General features: G+C 52.7%; 1 protein-coding gene across 2 annotated transcripts in view; it reads left to right on the plus strand.

Annotated features, from left to right (window-relative positions):
- Positions 1-6,115: 6,115 nt before the first annotated feature.
- AXL (AXL receptor tyrosine kinase) overlaps positions 6,116-20,871 on the plus strand; it is a 35,113-nt gene continuing 20,357 nt past the window's right edge. For both annotated transcript variants that reach the window (XM_070771071.1, XM_070771072.1), the window contains exons 1-8: positions 6,116-6,688; positions 7,799-8,021; positions 8,361-8,461; positions 9,193-9,369; positions 14,951-15,031; positions 15,163-15,278; positions 20,211-20,421; positions 20,718-20,857. In XM_070771071.1, the coding sequence (XP_070627172.1) occupies positions 6,625-6,688; positions 7,799-8,021; positions 8,361-8,461; positions 9,193-9,369; positions 14,951-15,031; positions 15,163-15,278; positions 20,211-20,421; positions 20,718-20,857 (1,113 nt within the window). In that variant the 5' untranslated portion in view covers positions 6,116-6,624. The remainder of the gene's footprint in view (positions 6,689-7,798; positions 8,022-8,360; positions 8,462-9,192; positions 9,370-14,950; positions 15,032-15,162; positions 15,279-20,210; positions 20,422-20,717; positions 20,858-20,871) is intronic.

Raw genomic sequence — 20,871 nt, forward strand, 5'->3', positions numbered from 1 at the left:
TTCCTTCTCCAGGGGATGTCTCCTGCATTGGCAGGTGGATTCTTTACCACTGCTCCACCAGGGAAATCTTCTAAGCTGTAATCATTCCCCAGTCTTTTGAATGCTACTTATTTTTTTTAATTTTTATTGAAATATAGTTGATTTACAGTGTTGTATTAATTTCAGATGTACAGCACAACAGCACAGTGATTCAATTATACATCTACATAATTATATAATTCTTTTTTATATTCCCTTCTATTATAGGTTATTATAATGTATTGAGTATAGTTCCCTGTGCTATATGATAGATGCTTGTTATCTATTTTATATATAGCCAGGTATATATTTTAATCCCAGATTGTTAATTTATCTCTCCCCCTTTTTCTCTTCTGGTAATGCCACTAATTTCTTGAAGAAACTGGGTCACATCCCGCATTTGGCTGATGGCTTCTTGGGGGTGCTACTCAAGAAAATGTCTTTCCATTGCCAGGAATTCCCTGTAAACTGGGAGTTAGATCAGATGTGGGCTTATTCTGGCAAGAGGTCCTCGCTAGGGAGTGCTGGGTCCCTTGCCAGCATCAATAATAAATTGTCCCATGTAGTGTGTCCAGGTCTTGATGCCCTTGTTAGAAAGTTTCCCATCAACCTTTCACTTACTGGTCTCAGTAAAGCCATATTTATTTATTTACAGCTGTCCTGGGTCTTCATTCCTGCAAGGGCTACTTTCCAGTTGCTGTGCATGGGCCTCTCGAAGTGGCTTCTCTTATTGTGGTTCCTGGGCTCTAGAACACAGGCTCAATAGTTGTGGTGCCCACAGGCTGAGTTGCTCTGCAACATGTGGGATCTTCCCAGACCAGGGATCGCATCTGTGTCCCCTGCACTGGTAAGCGGATTCTTTACCACTGAGCCACCAGGGAAGCCGGAGATCTTTGGAAACCAAATCAAATCAGGTCACTCCCCTAATCAAACACCTGTGTGCTGTTGGTGGGAATGTAAGTTAGTGCAGCCACTATGGAAAACAGCTTGGAGGCTCCTCAAACACTTAAAAATAAAATTGTTATATAGGATCTAGCCATCCCACTTCTTGATATATATCCAAAGGAAACAAAATCAGTGTCTCAAGAGATATCTGCACCCCTGTGTCCATGGTAGCATTATTCACCATAGCCAAGACACACAAACAAGTCTGTGTCAGCAGATGAGTGGATAAAGAAAATGTGACATAGGAACATCCGTTGTGGTCCAGTGGTTAAGACTCTGCGCTTCCACTGCAGAAGGCAAAGGTTCAATCCCTAGTCAAGGAAGTGTCACACACTGTGATGCAGACAAAAAAAAAGAAAAGGAAAGGGAAAGTGACATAGATAAGTAGCAGAATATTGTTCAGCCATAAGAAAGACGGAAATCCTGCTATTTCTGACAAACATGGATGGACCTTGTAGACATTATCTGAGTGAAATTAAGTCAGACAAACTGTGATATGATCACTTATATGGGGAATCTTAAAAAAACTGAAAAATCACAAAACAGAGAGGGATATAATGTAATAGGTGCCTGGTAATCATGGTTAATAATACTGTATTATACATATGAAGGTTGCTAAGAGAATAGATTATTTTAAAATTATTTATTTATTTAAATTGGGGCATGTGGGATCTTTAGATACAGCATATGGGATCTAGTTCCTCAACCAGGGATTGAAACCCCCGCCCCCACCCGCCCCCTCCCCCCACAATTGGCAGCATGGGGTCCTAGCCACTGAACCACCAGGGAAGTCCCAAAAAGAGATTTCTTTTTTTTTTTTTTTTCTGCTGTGCAATTCAGCATGCGGGATCTTAGTTCCCTGACCAGGAATTGAACCTGGTCCCCCTGCGGTGGAAGCAGAGTCTTAACCACTGGACTCCCAGGAAAGACCCCTGAAAGTAGATCCTAAACATTCTCTTAACAACAACAACAAAAAAAAACTGTCACTGTGTAGTGATGGAAGTTAAACTAGACACAATGGTGATCATTTCACAATATATACAAATACTGAATGTCTGTGTACATCAGAAACTAATGTAATGTATATCAATTATCTCTCAATTAATAATTAACAGGGGCTTCCCTGGTAGCTCAATCGGTAAAGAATCTGCCTGCAGTGCAGAAGACCCAGGTTTGATCCCTGGGTCAGGAAGATCCCCTGGTGAAGGAAATAGCAACCCGCTCCAGGATTCTTGCCTGGAAAATCCTATGAACAGAGAAGCCTGGTGGGCTACAGTCCGTGGGGTCATGAGAGTTGGAACAATTTGGCGACTAAACCACCACCTATAATTAATTAATTAAATGAAAAAGTAAAAGAATGGTGGTTGCCAGGGACTGGGTGAGAAATGGGGAGATTCTGGTCAAAGGGTACAGAGTTCCATTTACAAAATGAATCAACTCTGGGATGTAATGTACAACCTGGGGAACATAGCTAATACTGTCTTGCATATTTATTGATTGATTGGCTGTGCTGGGTTTTTGTTGCTGCACATGGGCTTTCTCTAGTTGCATATATTGGGAGCTATTCTCTAGTTGCGGTGCTCTGGCTTCTCACTGTTGTGGCTTCTTTTGTTGCAGAGCACGGACTCTAGGGCCCATGGGCTCAGTAGTTGTGGTGCAAAGGCAACTAGCTCCAAGGCATGTGGAATCTTCCAGGACCAGGGATCGAACCCGTGTCCCTTACATTGCAAGGCAGATTCCTAACCACTGGACCACCAAGGAAGCCCCTGTAGAGTGTACTTGAAATTTATGAAGAAAGTAGATCATAAATATCCTCACCATCCACACCAAAAAAATGGTAACTATGGGAGGCAATGGATGGGTTAACGAAATATATTGTGGTAACCACTCCACGATATATACATGTAGTGAATCATGCCGTACCCCTTAAATATTTTATACACTTTTGTCCATTGTGTGTGTTAGTCACTTAGTCGTATCCGACTCTTTGCGACCGCACGAACTGTAGCCCGCCAGGCTTCTCTGTCCATGGAATTCTCCAGGCAAGAATACTGGAGTGGATTGCCATTCCCTTCTCCAGAGGATCTTTTCGACCCAGGGAGTGAACCTCGGTCTCCTGCATTGCAGGCAGATTCTTTACCACTTGAGCTACACAGAAGTCCTTTATATATCTGTCCATTATACATTGATAAAGCTGGGTAGGAAAAATAGCCCCCTAGTGCATTCTATCATATTTAGAATAAAAGCCCATAGTCTTCCTTGCCAGGCTGACACCCTCTCTGACCTTACCTCCTCCATGACCCCCATCCATTCAGGCCACACGGGTCTCCTCCTTGGAGTTCTCCACAAGCCGGCCTCCAGGCCTGTGCACTGGCTGTTCCCTCTGCCTAGAATGCCCTTCCTTACATGACTCACTCACTTGCTAATTTACTTCAGACCTTGATCGTAACCTCAGAGAGGCCTTCCCTGACCACCTTCCCTAAAACAGCACTCTCCACCCCCTTGAAATCCCTTCCCTTGATGTATTTGTCTTCACTGCCCATGATGCATCCTGATAAATGTTTCTCTGGTAGGCTCAGTAGTTGTAGCACTCAGGCTTAGTTGCCCCATGGCACGTGGGAACCTTAGTTTCTCTACCAGGGATCAAACCCATATCCCCCGCATTGAAAGGCAGATTCTTAACCACTCAGGACTACCAGGGGAGTCCCAAGCAAACAGTTCTTGAGAGAACGAACACAGATTCGACTTGGCCATGCACACAGCAGGTCCATTAGGTGCGTATGGTCCCCCAACATATTCAAACAAGTGGGCAGATCATTGCAAATATTTGCATCCCCCCTCCACAATGCCACAATAATTAATTGACCCCTTTATGAAAGACTTTTACAGGGTGGTGGGGACAGAGTGATGACCAAGAGATACCCAATGCCTGCTCTCTTAGAGCCCACAGACCAACAGGAGAAGGAAGACACAAGACACACAGCTGCACCAATAAATATATCATGAAAACTCATGCAGCGTCACCAAAGAAAAGGACAGGGACTTCCCTCGTGGTCCAGTGGCTAAGACTCTGCTCTCCCAATGCAGGGGGCCCAGGTTTGATCCCTGCTCAGGGAACTAGATCCCACACGCCACAGCTGAGAGTTCTCATGCCACAACTAAAGATACCACATAAAGACCTGGTGCAACCAAACAAACAAGCAGATAAATGTATTAAAAAAAAAAAGAAAAATATTAAATAAATAAATATATTTAGAAAAAAACAAACAAAGAAAAGGACAAAGTGCTGGGAGTGAATAACACGGGGACCTAGAGTTGACTGGGAAGTACCAGGCAGTGATGCCATGGAAATGGGGCAATTGAGATGGGGCTGAGGGGTTTGTAGGAGCTGGGGACAAAGGGCTACAGGAGGAGGCCCGGAGACCTGTGAGCAAGAGAAAGGAGCCAAGGGGTGGACATCAGGGGGCACGCAGCAAGCAGTTTGGGGGTTTATCATGGAAGATTTGGGACAAAGGAGGAAATGGGTTTGATTTGGGATTGAGAGACAGTCTTTTTCTCTTTTTTTGTTTTTTTCACTATCTATTTATTTGGCTGCGCCGAGTCTTAGTTGTGGCCTGCAGGATCTTCAGTTGTGGCATGTGGGATCTAGTTCCCTGGGCAGGGATGGAATCCGGGCCCTCTGCAGTGGGAGCTCAGAGTCTTAGCCACTGAACCGCCAGGGAAATCCCAAAAGACATTCTTCTTGCTCTTGACTGGTTAGAGGGAGGTGAGTAGAGGCCAGAAGACCAGGGAAGAGGCCAGAGCAGGAGTCCAGGTCGGAGAAGACGGGGCTGGACCAGGCTGAGGTCATGGAGAAGAGAGCAGGGCCAGGCAGGAGAGAGGTTTGTTAGCTGAGTCTAATCCTCCATGGCAGCTGGAAACTTACTGAAGGTAGGAGGTATTTGAGAAGACCCTGAGGGTCAGGCTCGGGAGGCAGGATAGATGCTGAGGTCTGAAATGTAAGACAGCTCAAAGAGGGTGCTAAGCCTCAGCCCTGAGTGCCAAGTTGAGGAGCCCAGGGCTCATCCCGAGGGCAGTGAGGGGCCAGGGTTAAGCAGGGAGGGAATGGGGTCAGATTTGAGTTTCAGAAACATCCCTCTGGTTACAAATGGGAGATGGGTTGAAGGAGGCCTGGGAGGAGGCCAAGGCAAGGTCCTGGTGGGAAAGGATTGAGGAAAGGGGGCCGATGGGCAAGGCCTGGAGAGGCTGAAAGGCATTTGTGAAGAGCTGTGGGGATACCAGAACAGAAGCAGAACGGCCAAGAGCAGAGAGTTGGGAGTTCAGCCTGTCTTGCACAAACACTCAGGCTCAGAGAGACCACACACACACACACACACATACACACACCCCATGTGCAAAACACATGGGGAAGGGAAATGGATAAGCCGGAGAAACCAGCACACCTGCACCGGATCTGTAGGATCAGGATACGCAAACCACCAGAGGGAGACAGCAACGCAAGCGCCCAGAGACAGACCCGTGAGATGCAGAAAAACCAAGGACACCTAGTCAGCTGTCGTTACCACGTGCGACGGAACTACGCGTGCCCTGTCCCCGTAGCCTGCCAAGTAGGTTCTGTCCTTATTCCCAGCTTACAGATGGAAAAACTGAGGCTTAGGGAGGCCAGTCCCTTGTAAGGTCATGGGGTTAGTGGCAGAGGCAGGAGTCCCATCCAGGTCTTCAGGCTACCCCCACCCCCACCCCTGTGAGTGCCCATCCACTGGCATCCTGTTTCTGTGCCCACGTTGGTCTTTATTTGGTACGAGGGGGTATGATGTTCCCCCCACCCTGCCCCCGCATCAGTGCACCCCGGGGATGCCCACACAGCGGTGTCCTCCCCTTTCTGGTTTCTGAGACTTTTTTCCAGGAATGGAGGCGCTCCTGACCCGGCTTGTCTGAGTGTGGGCCGGCGGCGTGTCCCTGCGTGTCTCCTCCTGTCCCAGCCTCTCGTGTGTGTCTGTGTGTGTGGATGACATCTGAGTTTGTGTGTGTGTGTGTGTGTCCTGGTCTGAGGAGCTGCGAGTGCAAAGGGGGAGTGCCTGGCTGGGCTGGGCTGGGGGTGGAGGCAGGGGAGGGGGGCGTCACAGAGGGGAGTGGAGTTCTGGAGGAATGTTTACCAGACGAGCAAGGAGAGAGAGCCCAGAGGGACAGCGCCCAGAGCTGGGGTACAGAGACGCTCAGCTTCCCTGCCCCGCTGGCCCCAGAGCAGGGGCGCAGCCGCCAGGGGCCCCTGCCCCCTCCTCAGCTTCCCTCCAGGGCCCCTTTAAGACCGAACGGGTCCTCGTCTCTCTGCGTTAACCCCTCGAAGTCCAGGTGGCCTCTTGGGCTCCAAGCCGGTGGGCGGAGGCAGAAGCGACGGGGAGCCAGGGGCGGAGAAAGTGTTGCCCGAAGTCTGGAAGGGAGAGAAGGAGGCAGAGGAGCTGGGAAGGCGGCCCGCTGAGCCGAGCCCGCGAGGGACACCCCCCAACCACCACGCTGTGCCAGGCGGGCAGTGCCAAATCAGGGCGGGGGGAGCTGGGAGCTGGGGGGAGGGTCGGGGACAGCCCGGCCCTGCCCCCTCCCTCGCAGGGTGCCCAGCAACTTCTGAGGAAAGTTTGGCACTGACTGCCTGGTGCCCCGAGGATGGGCAAGGTCCTGTTGGCTTGGTGCTGGGCGTTGTGCTGCTGGGGGCGCGTGGCTCCCAAGGGTGAGTGAGGATGGGGGGCCTGTGGGGAGGGACCTCTCGTGGAGGGGCTTGGGGGGGAGAAGGGGGACGGATGGCAGGTGTTTGAGGGGGGGCGGCGCTGAGTCCTGAGCCGGCTTGGGGAGTTTCCTTGGGACAACAGAGAGGGGGACAAGGGGGACACAGAGACAAATCAAGAGAGGCCGGGAAAGAAAAAAAAGGGGACCCTTGAGAGAGGAACAAAAGGACAAGAAACAGAAACTGGGAGCCCCAGAGATGGGGAAGAGATGGACACAGAACAATGGGACAGACAGACAGGAGACGCGGAGGGCTAGGGGCTGGGCTTGATCTGGGGGCCTCGCAGAGAGGGGCTGAGCGGAGGATAAGGGACCCCGAAGTCAGGCAGCAGGGTGCGGGGGCTCCGGAGCCCCGGGGGAAAACTCCCATCAGTCACCCCCACTTCTCACCCCAGTGCTACTTGTCCGTGTGCCCCACCTCCGGGGCCGGGGGCTCTGCCTTCGCCCGCCATCTCTGTGGGTCTCCATTTCTCTGTCTTTCCCTCACCCTGTGCTCTAAGTGTCTCTTATCTACGTCTCTGTCTGCATCCTTCTGTCTCCCTCTGTGTGTCTCTCCCCCAACTTTTTCCCCTCTAGGTGGGTCTCTCCGTCTCTCATCCTCTCTTGAGTCTCTGTTGAGTCTCTGTTGAGTCTCTGTTCCTCTCCATCTGCCTGACTTTCTCCGGTTCCGCTCTCTGTCTCTCCTTCCCCATTTCTCTCTCTCTCCCCTAGCTCCCTCCCATCTCCTTTTCTTCCCCACCATCCACCAGCCCAGTCTGTGAAGTCTCTAGAGACCCTAAGCAGGGGCAGGCCAGCCGGGCAGTCAGGGCGTGGGAGGCTGCCAGATGCTGGGCCTACTTCCCAACGGGATGGAGGCCGGACCCCAGTCCCCTGGGAAGGCTCCCATCCTCCTCACGAAGCCTCCACCCTCCGCCCCCCCAGCTGAGGTCACTCAACAACTATGTGGGCCTAAGGGCCTGGCGGGGTCCTGGCAGCCGTAGGCAGGCCGGCAGGGATGGAACCAAGGAGTCCAGGGAAGCAGGGGTTCCCAAGCTAATGTTCTTTCATCTCCCTGCAGGCCCACAGACTGAAGTGTCCCCCTTTGTGGGGAGTCCGGGGAACATCACCGGTGCCCGAGGACTCATGGGCACCCTTCGGTGTGAGCTCCAGGTTCAGGGGGAGCCCCCTGAGGTGACCTGGCTTCGGGATGGACAGGTCCTAGAGCTGGCAGACAGCACCCAGACCCAGGTGCCCCTGGGCGAAGACGGGCAGGATGACTGGAAAGTGGTCAGCCAACTCAGGTGCCCAGCCTCCCCCTCCGACCAGCCGTGACCCATGTCCCTCCTGTCCCCACACCTCCACCACGTGAGGCCAAGTGGGCACTCACTCGCAGGAGCCCCACCTGGGCTGGATGGCAGTGTGGCCACTCGCGAGCTGCGTGGCTCTGACCATGTGACGTAACTCACCCCGGCTTTCGCTTTCCTCTTCTGTAAAATGAGTTAATAATAGCACCCACTTCCTAGCTCTTACAAGTTTCCGGGCCAGACCCCCTTCCCCGCTTTCAATTCTGAGGACCCCCCACCCCCCGCCAGGTCCAGCTCTGACCCTGAATCTCTCTGTCCCTCTTCTTGCCCTGTCAGAATCTCGTCTCTGCAGCTCTCAGATGCGGGATGGTACCAGTGCACCGTGGTCCTGGGAGAAAAGACCTTTGTGTCTCAGCCTGGCTACGTGGGGCTGGAAGGTGAGCCCTGGGCTCGGAGGTCCTGGGAGGGCAAGAGTCCTGAGGGAGGGGTCAGAGGGTGCTGGTGGATTCAGGGTGTCCTAGGCCTAGGAACATGAGGCCTAGGAAGGTCAGAGATCTTGGGAGGGTCAGGCAAGGAGTCTATAAATTATTGGGGGCAAGCCTGGAGGGGCAGATTATGTGTTTTGGGGGGAAAAGCTATCTTGGGGGTTGTCAGATAAGAGATCCAAGGCAACTTACCACTCTCCCCCACCCCGGGAGACTTAACCCTATCCCCCATTGCTGGGGATTGAGGGGATGGCTCACTTTCCTCATAGATAAAGTGGAATGAGGTGGCTCAGTGGTCAAAGAGTCTGCCTGCAAGGCAGGAGATGGGGGTTCACTCCCTGGGTCGGGAGAGATGACAGAGAGATCTCCTGGAGAAGGAAGGAAATGGCATCCCATTCCAGTATTCTTGCCTGGGAAATCTGGTGGACAGAGGAGCCTGGCAGGCTACAGTCCATGGGATTGCAAAAGAGTCAGATACGACTTAGCGACATTCTGGAAAAGAAACACGAAGTGGGTCAGACATTGAGAGAAGTCGGATATATGGGACCTTGTGTTCTGGAAGTAGAGGTATCCTGAGGGCTCAGACATAGGCGTCAAAAACCCAGCAGCCTACATCATCCTCGCAGCGAGTCAGACCCCTAGGGGGATCAGAGGGACCCCAGCCTTTACCACTGCTCCCCCAGGCCTGCCTTACTTCCTGGAGGAGCCTGAGGACAGGACTGTGGTTGCCAACACTCCCTTCAACCTGAGCTGCCGGGCGCAGGGACCCCCAGAGCCCGTGGACCTCCTCTGGCTCCAGGATGCTGTCTCCCTGGCTTCAGCCATGGACCACAGCCCCCAGCACACACTCCGTGTTCCAGGTGAGTCCAGGGATGTGATCAGCTCAGGACAGAGGGCCAGGCGGGATGGAAGCAGGGGCCCTTCATGCCTCCACTGAGGCTCTCCTCATCCTTCTGTCCTTGTCTGTCTCTCCCTGTCTTTGAGTCCCTCTCTAGTTTTTCCTCTTTGTCTCTGAGTATCTCTGTCTCTGCATTTCTGTCCCCATCGATCTCATTTCTCTCTCTGTGCTCTCTTTCCGTCTCTCTGTTCTCCATCTCTCTCTGTGTCTGTCTCCCTGTCTCTCTGTCGTCTCTGCTCTTTCTCCCTCCATTCACGCCAGCCTCTCTGAATAGCGTCCTTTGTCCTGGGTTTCCTCTGAGCTGTTCCATGGCCAAGTGTGTGTGGGCCCGATGCCCCTTTGTCAGCCCCTGACCCCAAGCAGGGCACCGGAATCAACTGGGTCCTCCTCTTCTCCTCCTCCTTGCAGATGTAACCCAAGAAGGAGAGAGACGGGGCAGGGCTGAGTGACAGATGACACCCTCCCAGTCTCAGGGTGACCGTCTCTTTCCACACCTCACAGATGGGGCAGAACCTAGCTTGGGGGGTCACGCAGTGGTCAGGCAGAGTTAGGGGACCCTGGGCACAGGGAGTTCCCCTCACTGAGGAAAGAGAGACAGAGGAACACAGATAGGGGAGGCTGAGTCAGTCAGAGGGAGGTGGCTGGACCTTGGAAGCCATTCACTTCCAGCAGCCCCAACCTGCTACCTTCATCTGCTGGCACTGGGAGGGTGCTCCGGATGGAGGGTCTCTTAGGGTGGAAGGAGGGGCTCACATTCCAGCATTCCGGGGGCCCTGAGTGTGAGAGGAAGCAGCGGTGAGCATGCTGGCCTCCAGAGGAGTGACTCAGGCCTAGGGCTCACTCCAGGCCTGAGTCAGCCTGGCAGGACCCCGGACAGGGAGGGGGGCAGTGGGGATGGATCCCCGAGCCCATCCCAGGAGGAGGGAGAAAGGGAGGGCGAAGGTGTGAGAGGGTCTGTGTGCTTATCAGCATGGGAGCTGCCAGGCAGGGTCTGTGTGTGTGTCCCCGTGTGGAGGGCGTGGTGGGAGAGTCTGGGTGTTTCCCTGGCCCTCTGGATCTGTGTCTCAGTGCTTCTGTCAGCATCAACCTCTCTGGATGAGGGTGTGCCTTAGTGAGGGCCAGCTGCAGAGAATGTCTCAGATGTGTGTGTGAGTGTGTGTGTGTGCAAGCACTACTAGGTATGTTTTGTCAGTTTAGCCATCTGTCCCACTGTATGGGTCTCTCTCTCTTTTTTTTTTTTTTTTGCCTGTGCTGGGTCTTCATTGCTTTGGCTTTCTTTAGTCGCGGCAAGCAGGGGCTACTCTTCGTTGCGGTGCACGGGCTTCTCATTGCGGTGGCTTCTCTTGTTGCGGAGCGTGGGACTCCAGAGCTCGAGGGCTCAGTAGTTGTGGTCCACAGGCTCAGTTACCCCGTGGCATGTGGGACCTTCCGGACCAGGGATGGAACCCACGTCCCCTTTATTGGCAGGGGGATTCCCATCCACTGCCCCACCAGGGAAGCCCGTGTTTGGGTCTTTATGGCATACTTCTATAAGTTTCTCAGGGGTTGTCAGTGTAAGTGTGTGTGACTAAGAATCTCAGTGTTGGCCTGGTATCCATCCCTCTTTGTGCGTTCATAGCTGTGACTCACTGTGTGAGGGTGGAATAGTGTATGTGTGTGTGAGGAGAGATGGCAAAGTGATGCACCACAGCCACCGTGTGTCTGAAGGCTGTTTTGCACACCTCACTGTATAGAGGTGATCATGTCAGCTTACAGGTGTGTTCCTCTAGGTGTGAGTGTGTCTTGGTGGGGATTTTGTTTCTTTGTGGAGTCAGGATGGGTCATTGGACAACTTGGCGTGTTTCCTCATTTCCACTGTGGCTGTCTGTGTATGGATATCTCTGTGATATCTGTATGTATGTCGCAGGGTGAGAATGTTGGTGTACAGCTTTGTCCCATGGATCCCTATAGAAGTGTGTGTGTCTGTGTGGGATTCACAGCAGGTAATAACAATACCCTTCAGCTTCTATTTTTTCTGGTGTGTCAGTCCCAGCCCTGACTACCTCTTGGTGGATGAACTTGAGGTCCTCACCAGCCCGTGTATATATGTGTCTGCGTCACCTACATGCGCTTGGTAGCATCTCCACGCTTGTGTGTCTGCAGCAGCCCTGTGTGTCGATGCAAGTGTGTGTTTCTGTATCACTCTGCATCTTGATGAATGTGTCCGAAGCGAGTTGAGTGTGTCTGGCTGTGTTTGCAAGGCGTGGCTGTGTTTGTGTGCGAGCGCACCCACATCAGCCTGACCTGCGCCCTGTTGTGTATGTTTGTCCACTTCAGCCTCGGTGTGCATTTGTCGGTTGGCGGATGTATCTCAATCTGCAGGGAGGCTGGTGTGTTTGTCAGCTTCAGCCTAGGTGTATATTGTGTTACTGAGTGTTTGTGGGGCTTCTTGGTGGCTCAGACGGTAAATAATCTGCCTGCGATGCAGGAGACCTGGGTTCCATCCCTGGGTTGGGAAGATCTCCTGGAGAAGGACATGGCAACCCACTCCAGTATTCTTGGCTGGAGAATCCCCATGGACAGAGGAGCCTGGCAGACTACAGTCCATGGGGTCGCAAAGAGTCGGACACGACTGAGTGACTAAGCACAGCACAACGAGGGAGAGCCAGGTTCAGTCCCCGAGTGGGAAGATCCTCTGGAGATGGGAATGGCAACCCACTCCTGTATTCTTGCCTGGAGAATTCCGGGGACAGAGGAGCCTGGAGAGCTACATAGAGTTCACGGGGTCGCAGAGTTGGAGAGGACTGAGACTAAACGCACACAGGTGTCTGCAGTCCGTGCGGGCTTGTTTGATTGTCTGCTTATGCTTGTGTGTGGGCATGTGTGTGTCTATGTGTCAATGTCAGCCCCCTGTGTCTACATATAAGTCAACGAGTATGTTTTTGTGTCACTGCTGGTTTGTGACAGTAGCCTCTGCGGCAGTTGACCAGTGTTGCTGTTTTCTGTTTGAGGACCAGCAACTGCCCCTGTATGTTAAGTGTGATTCACTGTGCGTGTATGCAGGAATTCGCGGTGGTGCCGTGTTAGGAATTCCGTCCGTTTGTGTGCGTCTGTCCCTGGATCTGACTCAGGGCGCGGCCCCTCTCTGCTTCCATCCCTCCCGTTCCCTCGGAAAAAGCGAACTGCGCTCCGGGGTGGGGGAGGGCCGGCACATCTGGAAAGCACATCTGGCCCGAGAACCCGCCGGGAGGGAGGGGGTCCCAGGCCCCTTCGCCCCGGCTCCCTCCCTCCCTCAAGGTGCGGGCCGCTGGGGCCTGGCTAGGGGGATCTCGGCCGGCCGGAAGTGCGGGGGGGCCCGCTGGGGTGACTCACGCGGGGGCAGGAATGCTGCGGTCGGAACGGGACCGGGCTCCAGACCCCTCCCGCCCGCGGGCTCCTTTACGGGCGGCGGGCCGCGCGGGCTCTAGCGCCGTGACCCTGGCGGGGGCCCCCACGTGCCAGGTGCCTGGAGGGCACCCAGGCTTCCCGAGCTCCCTCCCCACCTCCCCGGGCAGGCCGCCCGGGGCCGTCCTGTCCCTCGGCTGGGCCCGCGGGGGCTGCGGGCACCTGACCTTGGCTGGGAACCGCGGCCCGGGCAGCGGAGCCCTGGAGCTTCCCTGCCCACCCCCTTCCGGCCTCGCCGCCGTTGCCTGCGTCCACTCCCTCTGCCGCCTGAGAAAAGGAAACTTTGTGTCTGCGAGTAGCTCCTGATGGTGGTGGGAACAAGCGCAGCGCAGAGCGAAGGCGGGAGCCGCCGCGAGGCCAGCAGACACTCACACGCAAACACAGATGGATACAGACCTGCAGCACACACAGATTTAAGACTTGGTCCTCCTTACATCCTGTCACCCAGACTCTGTGTGTGTGCGTGTGTGTGTGAATCTGTGGGCATTGTATAGCTCTGTGTGTTGTGCATCTCTGTGTGTGTCTGCGTCTCTTGTGTTTGCCTGTGTACTTGTATGTGCCTTTGTGAGTGTGAATTTGGACTTTCTATAGCTCTGCGTGTTGTGTATGTTTGTGTGTCTGCGTCTGTTGTGTTTGATTGTGTACTTCTATATGCCTTTGTGTGTGTGTGTGTGTGTGTGTGTGAATCTGTGGACGTTGTATAGCTCTGTGTTGTGTCTCTCAGTGTTTGTGTGTCTGTGTCTCTTGTGTTTGCCTGTGTACTTGTATGTGCCTTTGTGTGTGTGCGTATGTGTGTATGTGTGTCTGCCTGTGCTGCCACCACCACCACACTGGGGAAGGGAAGGCAATCCCGCTTTCAGACACTCAGCAACAGCTACTCAAGACTCCTCCACGAACTCACCCATGGATTTACACATGCTCACATTGCTACGCACACACCCTGAAATGCTCATAAGTACACAAATGTATCCACACCAATCCAGCCACTCATTCAACAAACATTTATGGAGCACCTACTGTGTACCAGGCCATATTGGGCCCGGGGGGCAGGGACGGGGTGGGAATACAGCAGGGCTGAAACCCCTGACCCTCTGGGTCAACACTCAGCGAACAGGAGACACAGGACCATGTGAAGGATACTGTGATGAGGAGAACCAAAGAGAGAAAGTAAAGCAGGGAGGAGGCTGGCTGTGGAGGTCAAAGTCACTCAGTCGTGTCTGACTCTTTGCGACCCCATGGACTATACAGTCCATGGGATTCCCCAGGCCAGAATATTGGAATGAGTAGCCTTTTCCTTCTCCAGGGGATCTTCCCAACCCAGGGATCGAATCCAGGTCTCCGCATAGCAGGCAGGTTACTTACCAGCTGAGCCACGAGGGAATGTCAATTTTTGACAAGGTGCTTGGGGAGGGACAGAGTGGCTGGAAGGTGAGGTCTGAGTAAGGAGTGTGAAGGAGGGTAGATGTCTGTGGGAATGCTTTTCTAAGCAGAGGGAATGGAAGTACAAACTTCCCGAGGTGGAAATATGCTTGGTACCTTCTAGAAACACCAGGAGGCCGGTGGGGCTAGAGCAACTGAGTTTGGGGGAGAGAGGTTGGTCGCAACCAAGCTTGTAAATGAACAAACATGCCTATGTTTACACAACCCCATGAAGGCCTGCTTCTTAAGTGTGTGTTAATAGGTGTGTACGACTCTACGGGTGTCTTGTGGCTCAGTGTGATTGTGTCTGTGCTTGTGTGTATATGTCTGTGTGTTTGCCTGTGTCTAGGTATGAGTATGTGTGTTTCTGTATGTAAGTGTGTACATTTGTGTGTATAACTGTATGTTGGGCCATATGTTTGTGGTGTCTGTGTGTGAGTGTGTGTCTGTGTGTGTGTACATGTACATGTGTCTATCTTGGTGGGGGTTAGGTCTGTGTCAGGGTGGTGTTAGCTGGCCTGTCTTTGGGGGTGGAGGTCTGCATTCCCCATACATCACTTCTCTTTTTGACACTCCCTTCAAGCAGACACCACTGGAGGCTGGACTGATCCTGGGGATGGAGTGTGGTGGGGCATGCTCAGCCGGGCCCCAACCCCCTCCTTCCCCTCTCTGACCGAGCCCCCCCTCACATGACTCCCCAGGCCTGAACAAGACTGCGTCTTTCTCCTGTGAAGCCCACAATGCCAAGGGGATCACCACATCCCGCACGGCCACCATCACAGGTGACAGGAGAGGGAGCTGAGGAGCTGGGTGTTAGAGGGTATGGGCTTGGGGTCAGAGGTCAGAGCTGGGGTAGAGGGCTGGGGAAGGAGCTTCGGGCACAGGATCAGTCCCTCCCCTCATCTGTCCACAGTGCTCCCCCAGCGGCCCCACGACCTCCACTTGGTTTCCACCCAGCCGACGGAACTGGAGGTGGCTTGGACCCCAGGCCTGAGTGGCATCTACCCCCTCACCCACTGCATTCTGCAGGTAGGTGAGACCGCAGCCTTTCCTTGCCTCCATCTCAGCCCTCCTTCAACCCAGAGCCATAAGCCCTCATCTTCTCCCTGGGATACCAGCCTTTCCCAGCCATTCGTTTGAGAGGCAGTAGAACCTTGGGATAAGCCAGATGTCCTGGGTTTAAATCCTAGCTCCAACAAGCTGCTGGCTGCATGAGCTTGGGCAGGTGACTCAACGTCCCTGGGTCTCAGTTCTCTCATCTGTAAAATGGGCATAACGGTAGTCCCAACCTGGTAGACTGGCTGTAGGAATTCAGTGAGTGACTGCATTTAACAAACTTAAAATAGTATCTGGAACTTGGAAAGCATGCAATAAACTATTGGCTGCTTTTGGAAATTCCCTAGCCATCCAGTGGTTAGGACTTCATGCTTTTGCTGCTGGGGGGAATGGGTTCAATCCCTGGTTGGGGAACTAAGATCCTGCAAGTAGAGCAACGTGGCAAAATACAAACAAAAAGCTATTGGCCGTTTTCATTTTTTAAATGTTGGTGAAATTGATTCTAGCCAGAATAGAAACCCTGAAACAGCAGGGACCAGGGCCATCTTTCACCACTGGGTGCTCACAGCCCTTGGGCTTCTCCCATCCCATCCCTGACCACTCTGGCTTGTCACTCTCTGGGGGTGAGTCTATCTCTCAACTGGACTGTGAGCTCTGGGAGGGGCAGGGCTGAGCTGGCTCAACCACCAATGCATCCCCATTATTTATTTATGTTTAAAAATTATTACTATTTTTATTTTTTGGCTGCCACACAGCATGTGGGAGCTTAGTTCCCTGACCTGGGATGGAAACTTAGTTCCCCTTCCTGCAGTGGAAGTGTGGAGTCTTAACCAGTGGACCACCAGGGAGATCTCTGGGTTCCCATTACTGCCCAGTGCAGGGCCAGACACTGAGTAGGAAACGTTTACTGGAAGAATACCTGATAATTGAGGTGAGCTGGACCCAGCCTTCTGCACTGAAGCTGCTCCTGCTCTAGAATAAGAAAAACAAACCAGCACACATCTCCAAATACGCGATCTGGTTCTGGCCTGAAATTGTCTGAGATTTGAGAGTTTAAGTGAGGATGAGACAATGCTCATGATGGGAAATGACAATATTGAATAGTGACCAGCTTTTTTTTTTTTTTTTTTCAGTCATGCCACATGGCTTTTGGGATCTCAGTTCCCTGACCAGGGACTGAACCTGGGCCACAGCAATGAAAGCCCAGGATCCTAACTATTAGGCCACCAGGAAACTCCCAATGACCAATTTTTATTGCATGTCCACTATGTGCTTAGGTTTCCCTGGTGGCTCAGTGGTGAAGAATCGGCCTGCCAACGCAGGAGACACAGGTTCGATCCCTGGGCCAGGAAGATCCCCTGGAGAAGGAAATGGCAACCCACTCTGGTATTCTTGCCTGGGAAATCCCATGGACAGAGGAGCCTGGTGGGCTACAGTCCAGGGGGTCACAAAGAGTCAGACGCAACTAAAGAACAAAAACAATAACACAGCCACTATGTGCTGGGCCTTGTGTTGCAGCTTAACACATACTTGTTTGAGTGTTTTGTAAAGTAGAGTCTATGGATACACTCATTTTCCAGATGAAGAAACTAAGGCTCAGGGACTTCCTTGGTGGTCCAGTGGTTAAGACTTGCTCTTCCACCACATGGGGGATGGATTTGATCCCTGGTCAGGGAACTAAGATCCCGCATGCCATATGGTGCGGCCAAAAAATTCAAAAAGAAACTAAGTTTCAGAGTAGTTAAGCAACTTGCCCAAGGACAAAGCCAGGAAGTGGCAGAGGTGGGATCCAAACCCTTGTCTTGCCAAACCCAAAGGGCACTTCTGAAAGGCCATTTAGAGCCAGTGGGGCTTGATTAAACAGGAGCTACCTTTCTTATAAGACCCTGGCCCTGGGGACAACCTCACATTCACTTGATATTTTAACCCCAGAAAGTAATGATTATTCATCTTCCCATTTTCAAGATAAGAAATTGAGACCCAGAGAAGGGAAGTGACCTGCCTTCCCCAGTGGCTAAAAAGGCTAAAACTGTTTCAATCCCAGAAGCTGGGCTGATTTGGGAAGACCTCAAATGCCAGGTCAGACACCAGCTGTACCCCCAACCCACATCCATCCAATGTCCCCCAAGAAAAGCAGAAGTGTGCCCTCTTCCCTCTCCAGGTCTCACTTCCTGCTGTGCATGAGCTCAGGGTTCAAGTTGGAGGGTCACAGCCGTGCAAGGGAAAAGAGAAGTGGGGGTGGGCAAGGGGAGGCTGACAGTCTGCGCCCATGTCCCCTTTGTCCCGGCCGAGGTTCCCCTTCTGGACAGTCAGTGTGGGTCAGAGAGCAGGCAAGGAGACCACCTCCCCCACTCCTGCTATCTCCTCCCCAGGCCTTGCTGTGGTTTCCCCACTCAGGGACTGTATGACCTTGGGCAAGCTGCTGGATCTCTCTGGGCCTCTGTTTCCGCATCTGTAAAATGGGAATAAAAAAAGGAATTGAACCCCATGGGTGCTCATTCCGGACTAATGTGCTTAGCAGGGTGTTTGGGACACAGCTGACACTCAAAATAAGTTAGCTGTTGACAGGATAGGCAAGCCAGTTCATGGGCATTATATCAGTAAACTTCTCACCTTGACAGGTAGAGACTCTCGGAGGCCCATTTTCCAGAGACAGGAACTGAGACTCAGGGAGGTAAAAACACTCACTCTAAATCACATAGCAGGGACTTCCCTGGTGGTTCAGTGGTTAAGACTTTACACTTCCACTGCAGGCGGCAAGGGTTTGATCCCTAGTCGGGGAACTAAGATCCCGTAAGCCACCACATGGCATGGCCAAAAAAAAAAAAAATCAGACAGCAAATAATATCCAAGCGAAGATTTGGACCCAATGGAGTCTGGTTGTGAGCAGTAACTCTTTCCCAGCACAGTGTGTGTCGTGGTTATATTGCCTGGCTGCTCCCCAGGGTGAAGGTAGCACCCCTGAGCTGTGTGGCTGTGGATTGTGGGGGTGTGACGAGTTTGTGGTTCTGTGGGGAAGGGCTGTACGGACGTTCTCCCCAGCTGTGGTCCCTCCCATCCTGATCTCGCCAGTCCTGGGGACCAAGTGGGTGGAGAAGCCTTTGCCGCTCTGCAGGATGTGCTGGGTTTGACACTGGTGGCCAGACAATCTCTCACACACAAAATAACAATGACAAACGCTCAGTCTGCACAGACACTCTTTTTTTGTTTCTTTTTGCTTTTTAAAATATTTCTTTATTTTTGGCTGTGCTGGGTCCTTGTTGCTGTGCACAGGCTTACTCGGGGGCTGCACTCGAGTTGCAGTGTGCGGGCTTCTCGTCGTGGTGGCTTCTCTTGCTGTGGAGCATGCGCTCTAGGGCCCGGGGGTTTCAGTAGTCACCACTCGGGGGCTGCACAGTGCCGGCGCAATAGTTGTGGCACACATCCCCGTGGCGTGTGGCATATTCCCAGACCCAAGATCGAATCCATGTCCCCTTCATCACAAGGTGGATTCTTAACCACTGGACCACCAGAGAAGCCCTGCACAGACACTTTTCTACATGCTTACAGGGTATAACTTCAGTTAATCCTGTGAAGAAGGGAAACACTGTTGTTATCCCATTTTTCAGATGAAGAAACTGAGGCACAGGACTAGGGAGTAGGAGAGGCTGGATTTGAATCCCAGATCCAGTATCTGTGCTCTTCAGCACTAAGATGCATTGCATCTCTGGACAGAAGAGTATTATTACCATTACTGATGTTCTTAAAAGGATATTCTTATTGTCAGTAGGGCAAAGGTTTTGAAGATAGGATGGGTTCAGGTCCCAGCTTCATCAATGACAAGCTAGTGTCCTCGGATCAGTGATTCCGTCTCTCCAAGCCTCAGTGCCTTCATCTGTTTAATGAGCATAAAGACAGTACATACTTACAATGCACAGCTAAAGTGAGGGTCAAATGAGTTTAGGTTTGTAAAAGACTTTGCTTTAAAAAAAGAAAATTATTTCTCTGGCTACATTGGGTCTTAGTTGCAGCATGTGGGATCTAGTTCCCTGACCAGGGATCGAACCTGGGCCCCCTGCATTGGGAGCACAGAGTCTTAGCCACTGGAGCACTTTGGAAGTCCTTTTCTATTTTTTTAAATTAAAATATATAATGTTCATAATCTTTGGTGTACACCTAGATTGTTTAACCAATGTGACCACCCTCTGAATCAAGATACAGACACTTCCCAGCTGTTGAAGGTTCCCTGCTCCCCAGAGATGCCTACTCTTCTGATTTATTTTTTAGCTATGGGAGGCTTGCGGGATCCTAGTTCCCCAACCAGGGATTGAACCTGGGCCCTTAGCAGTGAAAGCACGGAGTCCTAACCACTGGACCACCATGGAATTCCTTCCTCTGACTTCTATTGTGGGACATTGCTTTTGCCTGTGGTTGAATGTCATTATTATTGATGCTGACCACCTGCCATGCACCGTCCAGCTGTCCTACACTTAATTTTTTTGTATGGCCATGCCACATGGCATTCGGGATCTTAGCTCCCTGACCAGGGATCAAACCTGTGCCTGCAGTAGAAGCATAAAGTCCTAACCACTGGACTGCCAGGAAGTCCCTTACATTGAACCTTTAAGCAGCCCTGGAAAGCATTTGCTCCTCTAAGTCCCCATTTTCCAGATGAGGAAACTGAGGCTCAGAGAGAGAAAGTCTTGTTAGAAGTGGCTTTTGCAACTGATGGCAGAGCCACATTGTAGAGCTGGGTGGCCTCGCTTTGCAAACCCAGGTGCCCATGTTGCATGAACATGGAATCGTCACACACACACACACATCCTTGCAAGTTGTGTCATCACACCAGGATCACTACCATTGAGAGCTGTGTGATCGCCTTGAGTGTGGCCACCCTGTCCTCAACACCCCCTCCCTCTTCAACAGGCTGTGCTGTCAGATGACAGGGTGGGCGCCTGGCTGGGAGAGCCAGACCCCCCAGAGGAGCCCCTCACCTTACAAGCGTCCGTTCCTCCTCATCAACTACGGCTGGGCAGCCTCCATCCTCACACCCCTTACCACCTCCGGGTGGCCTGTGTCAGTAGCCAGGGCCCCTCACCCTGGACCCACTGGCTTCCTGTGGAGACACCGGAAGGAGGTAAGAAGGGGCTGGTGGCGGGGAGACATCGTTCACTGCCCCGCTGACCCTTGCATACATCAGCATGACCCCCAGCATCTCCTCTCACCTGTATACCCCACGTGGCTTCAATCTCCCTCCTGTCCCATCCCCAACTGGCATCTCTCCCGGACCTCATCTCTGTGCTCCTGCTCATGGGAGACCTGCGCCACTTGCCCGCGTGCTTGTCCTTTGCACCCTGCCCCTACTCCTTGGGAAGAGGGGAGGGGGTCAGGAAGAGGTGGGGATGCCAGCTTCCCCTTTTCCCTGTCCTCCAGTGCCCCTGGGCCCTCCTGAGAATGTTAGCGCCATGCGGAATGGGAGTCAAGCCCTTGTGCGTTGGCAGGAGCCAAGGGCGCCGCTGCAGGGCACCCTGTTAGGGTACCGACTGGCCTATCGAGGTCAGGATACGCCCGAGGTGGGTGCTGCTGG

Source organism: Bos indicus, chromosome 18 (genome assembly GCF_029378745.1).
Source record: "Bos indicus isolate NIAB-ARS_2022 breed Sahiwal x Tharparkar chromosome 18, NIAB-ARS_B.indTharparkar_mat_pri_1.0, whole genome shotgun sequence".
In the NCBI taxonomy this organism is placed as follows: Eukaryota; Metazoa; Chordata; class Mammalia; order Artiodactyla; family Bovidae; genus Bos; species Bos indicus.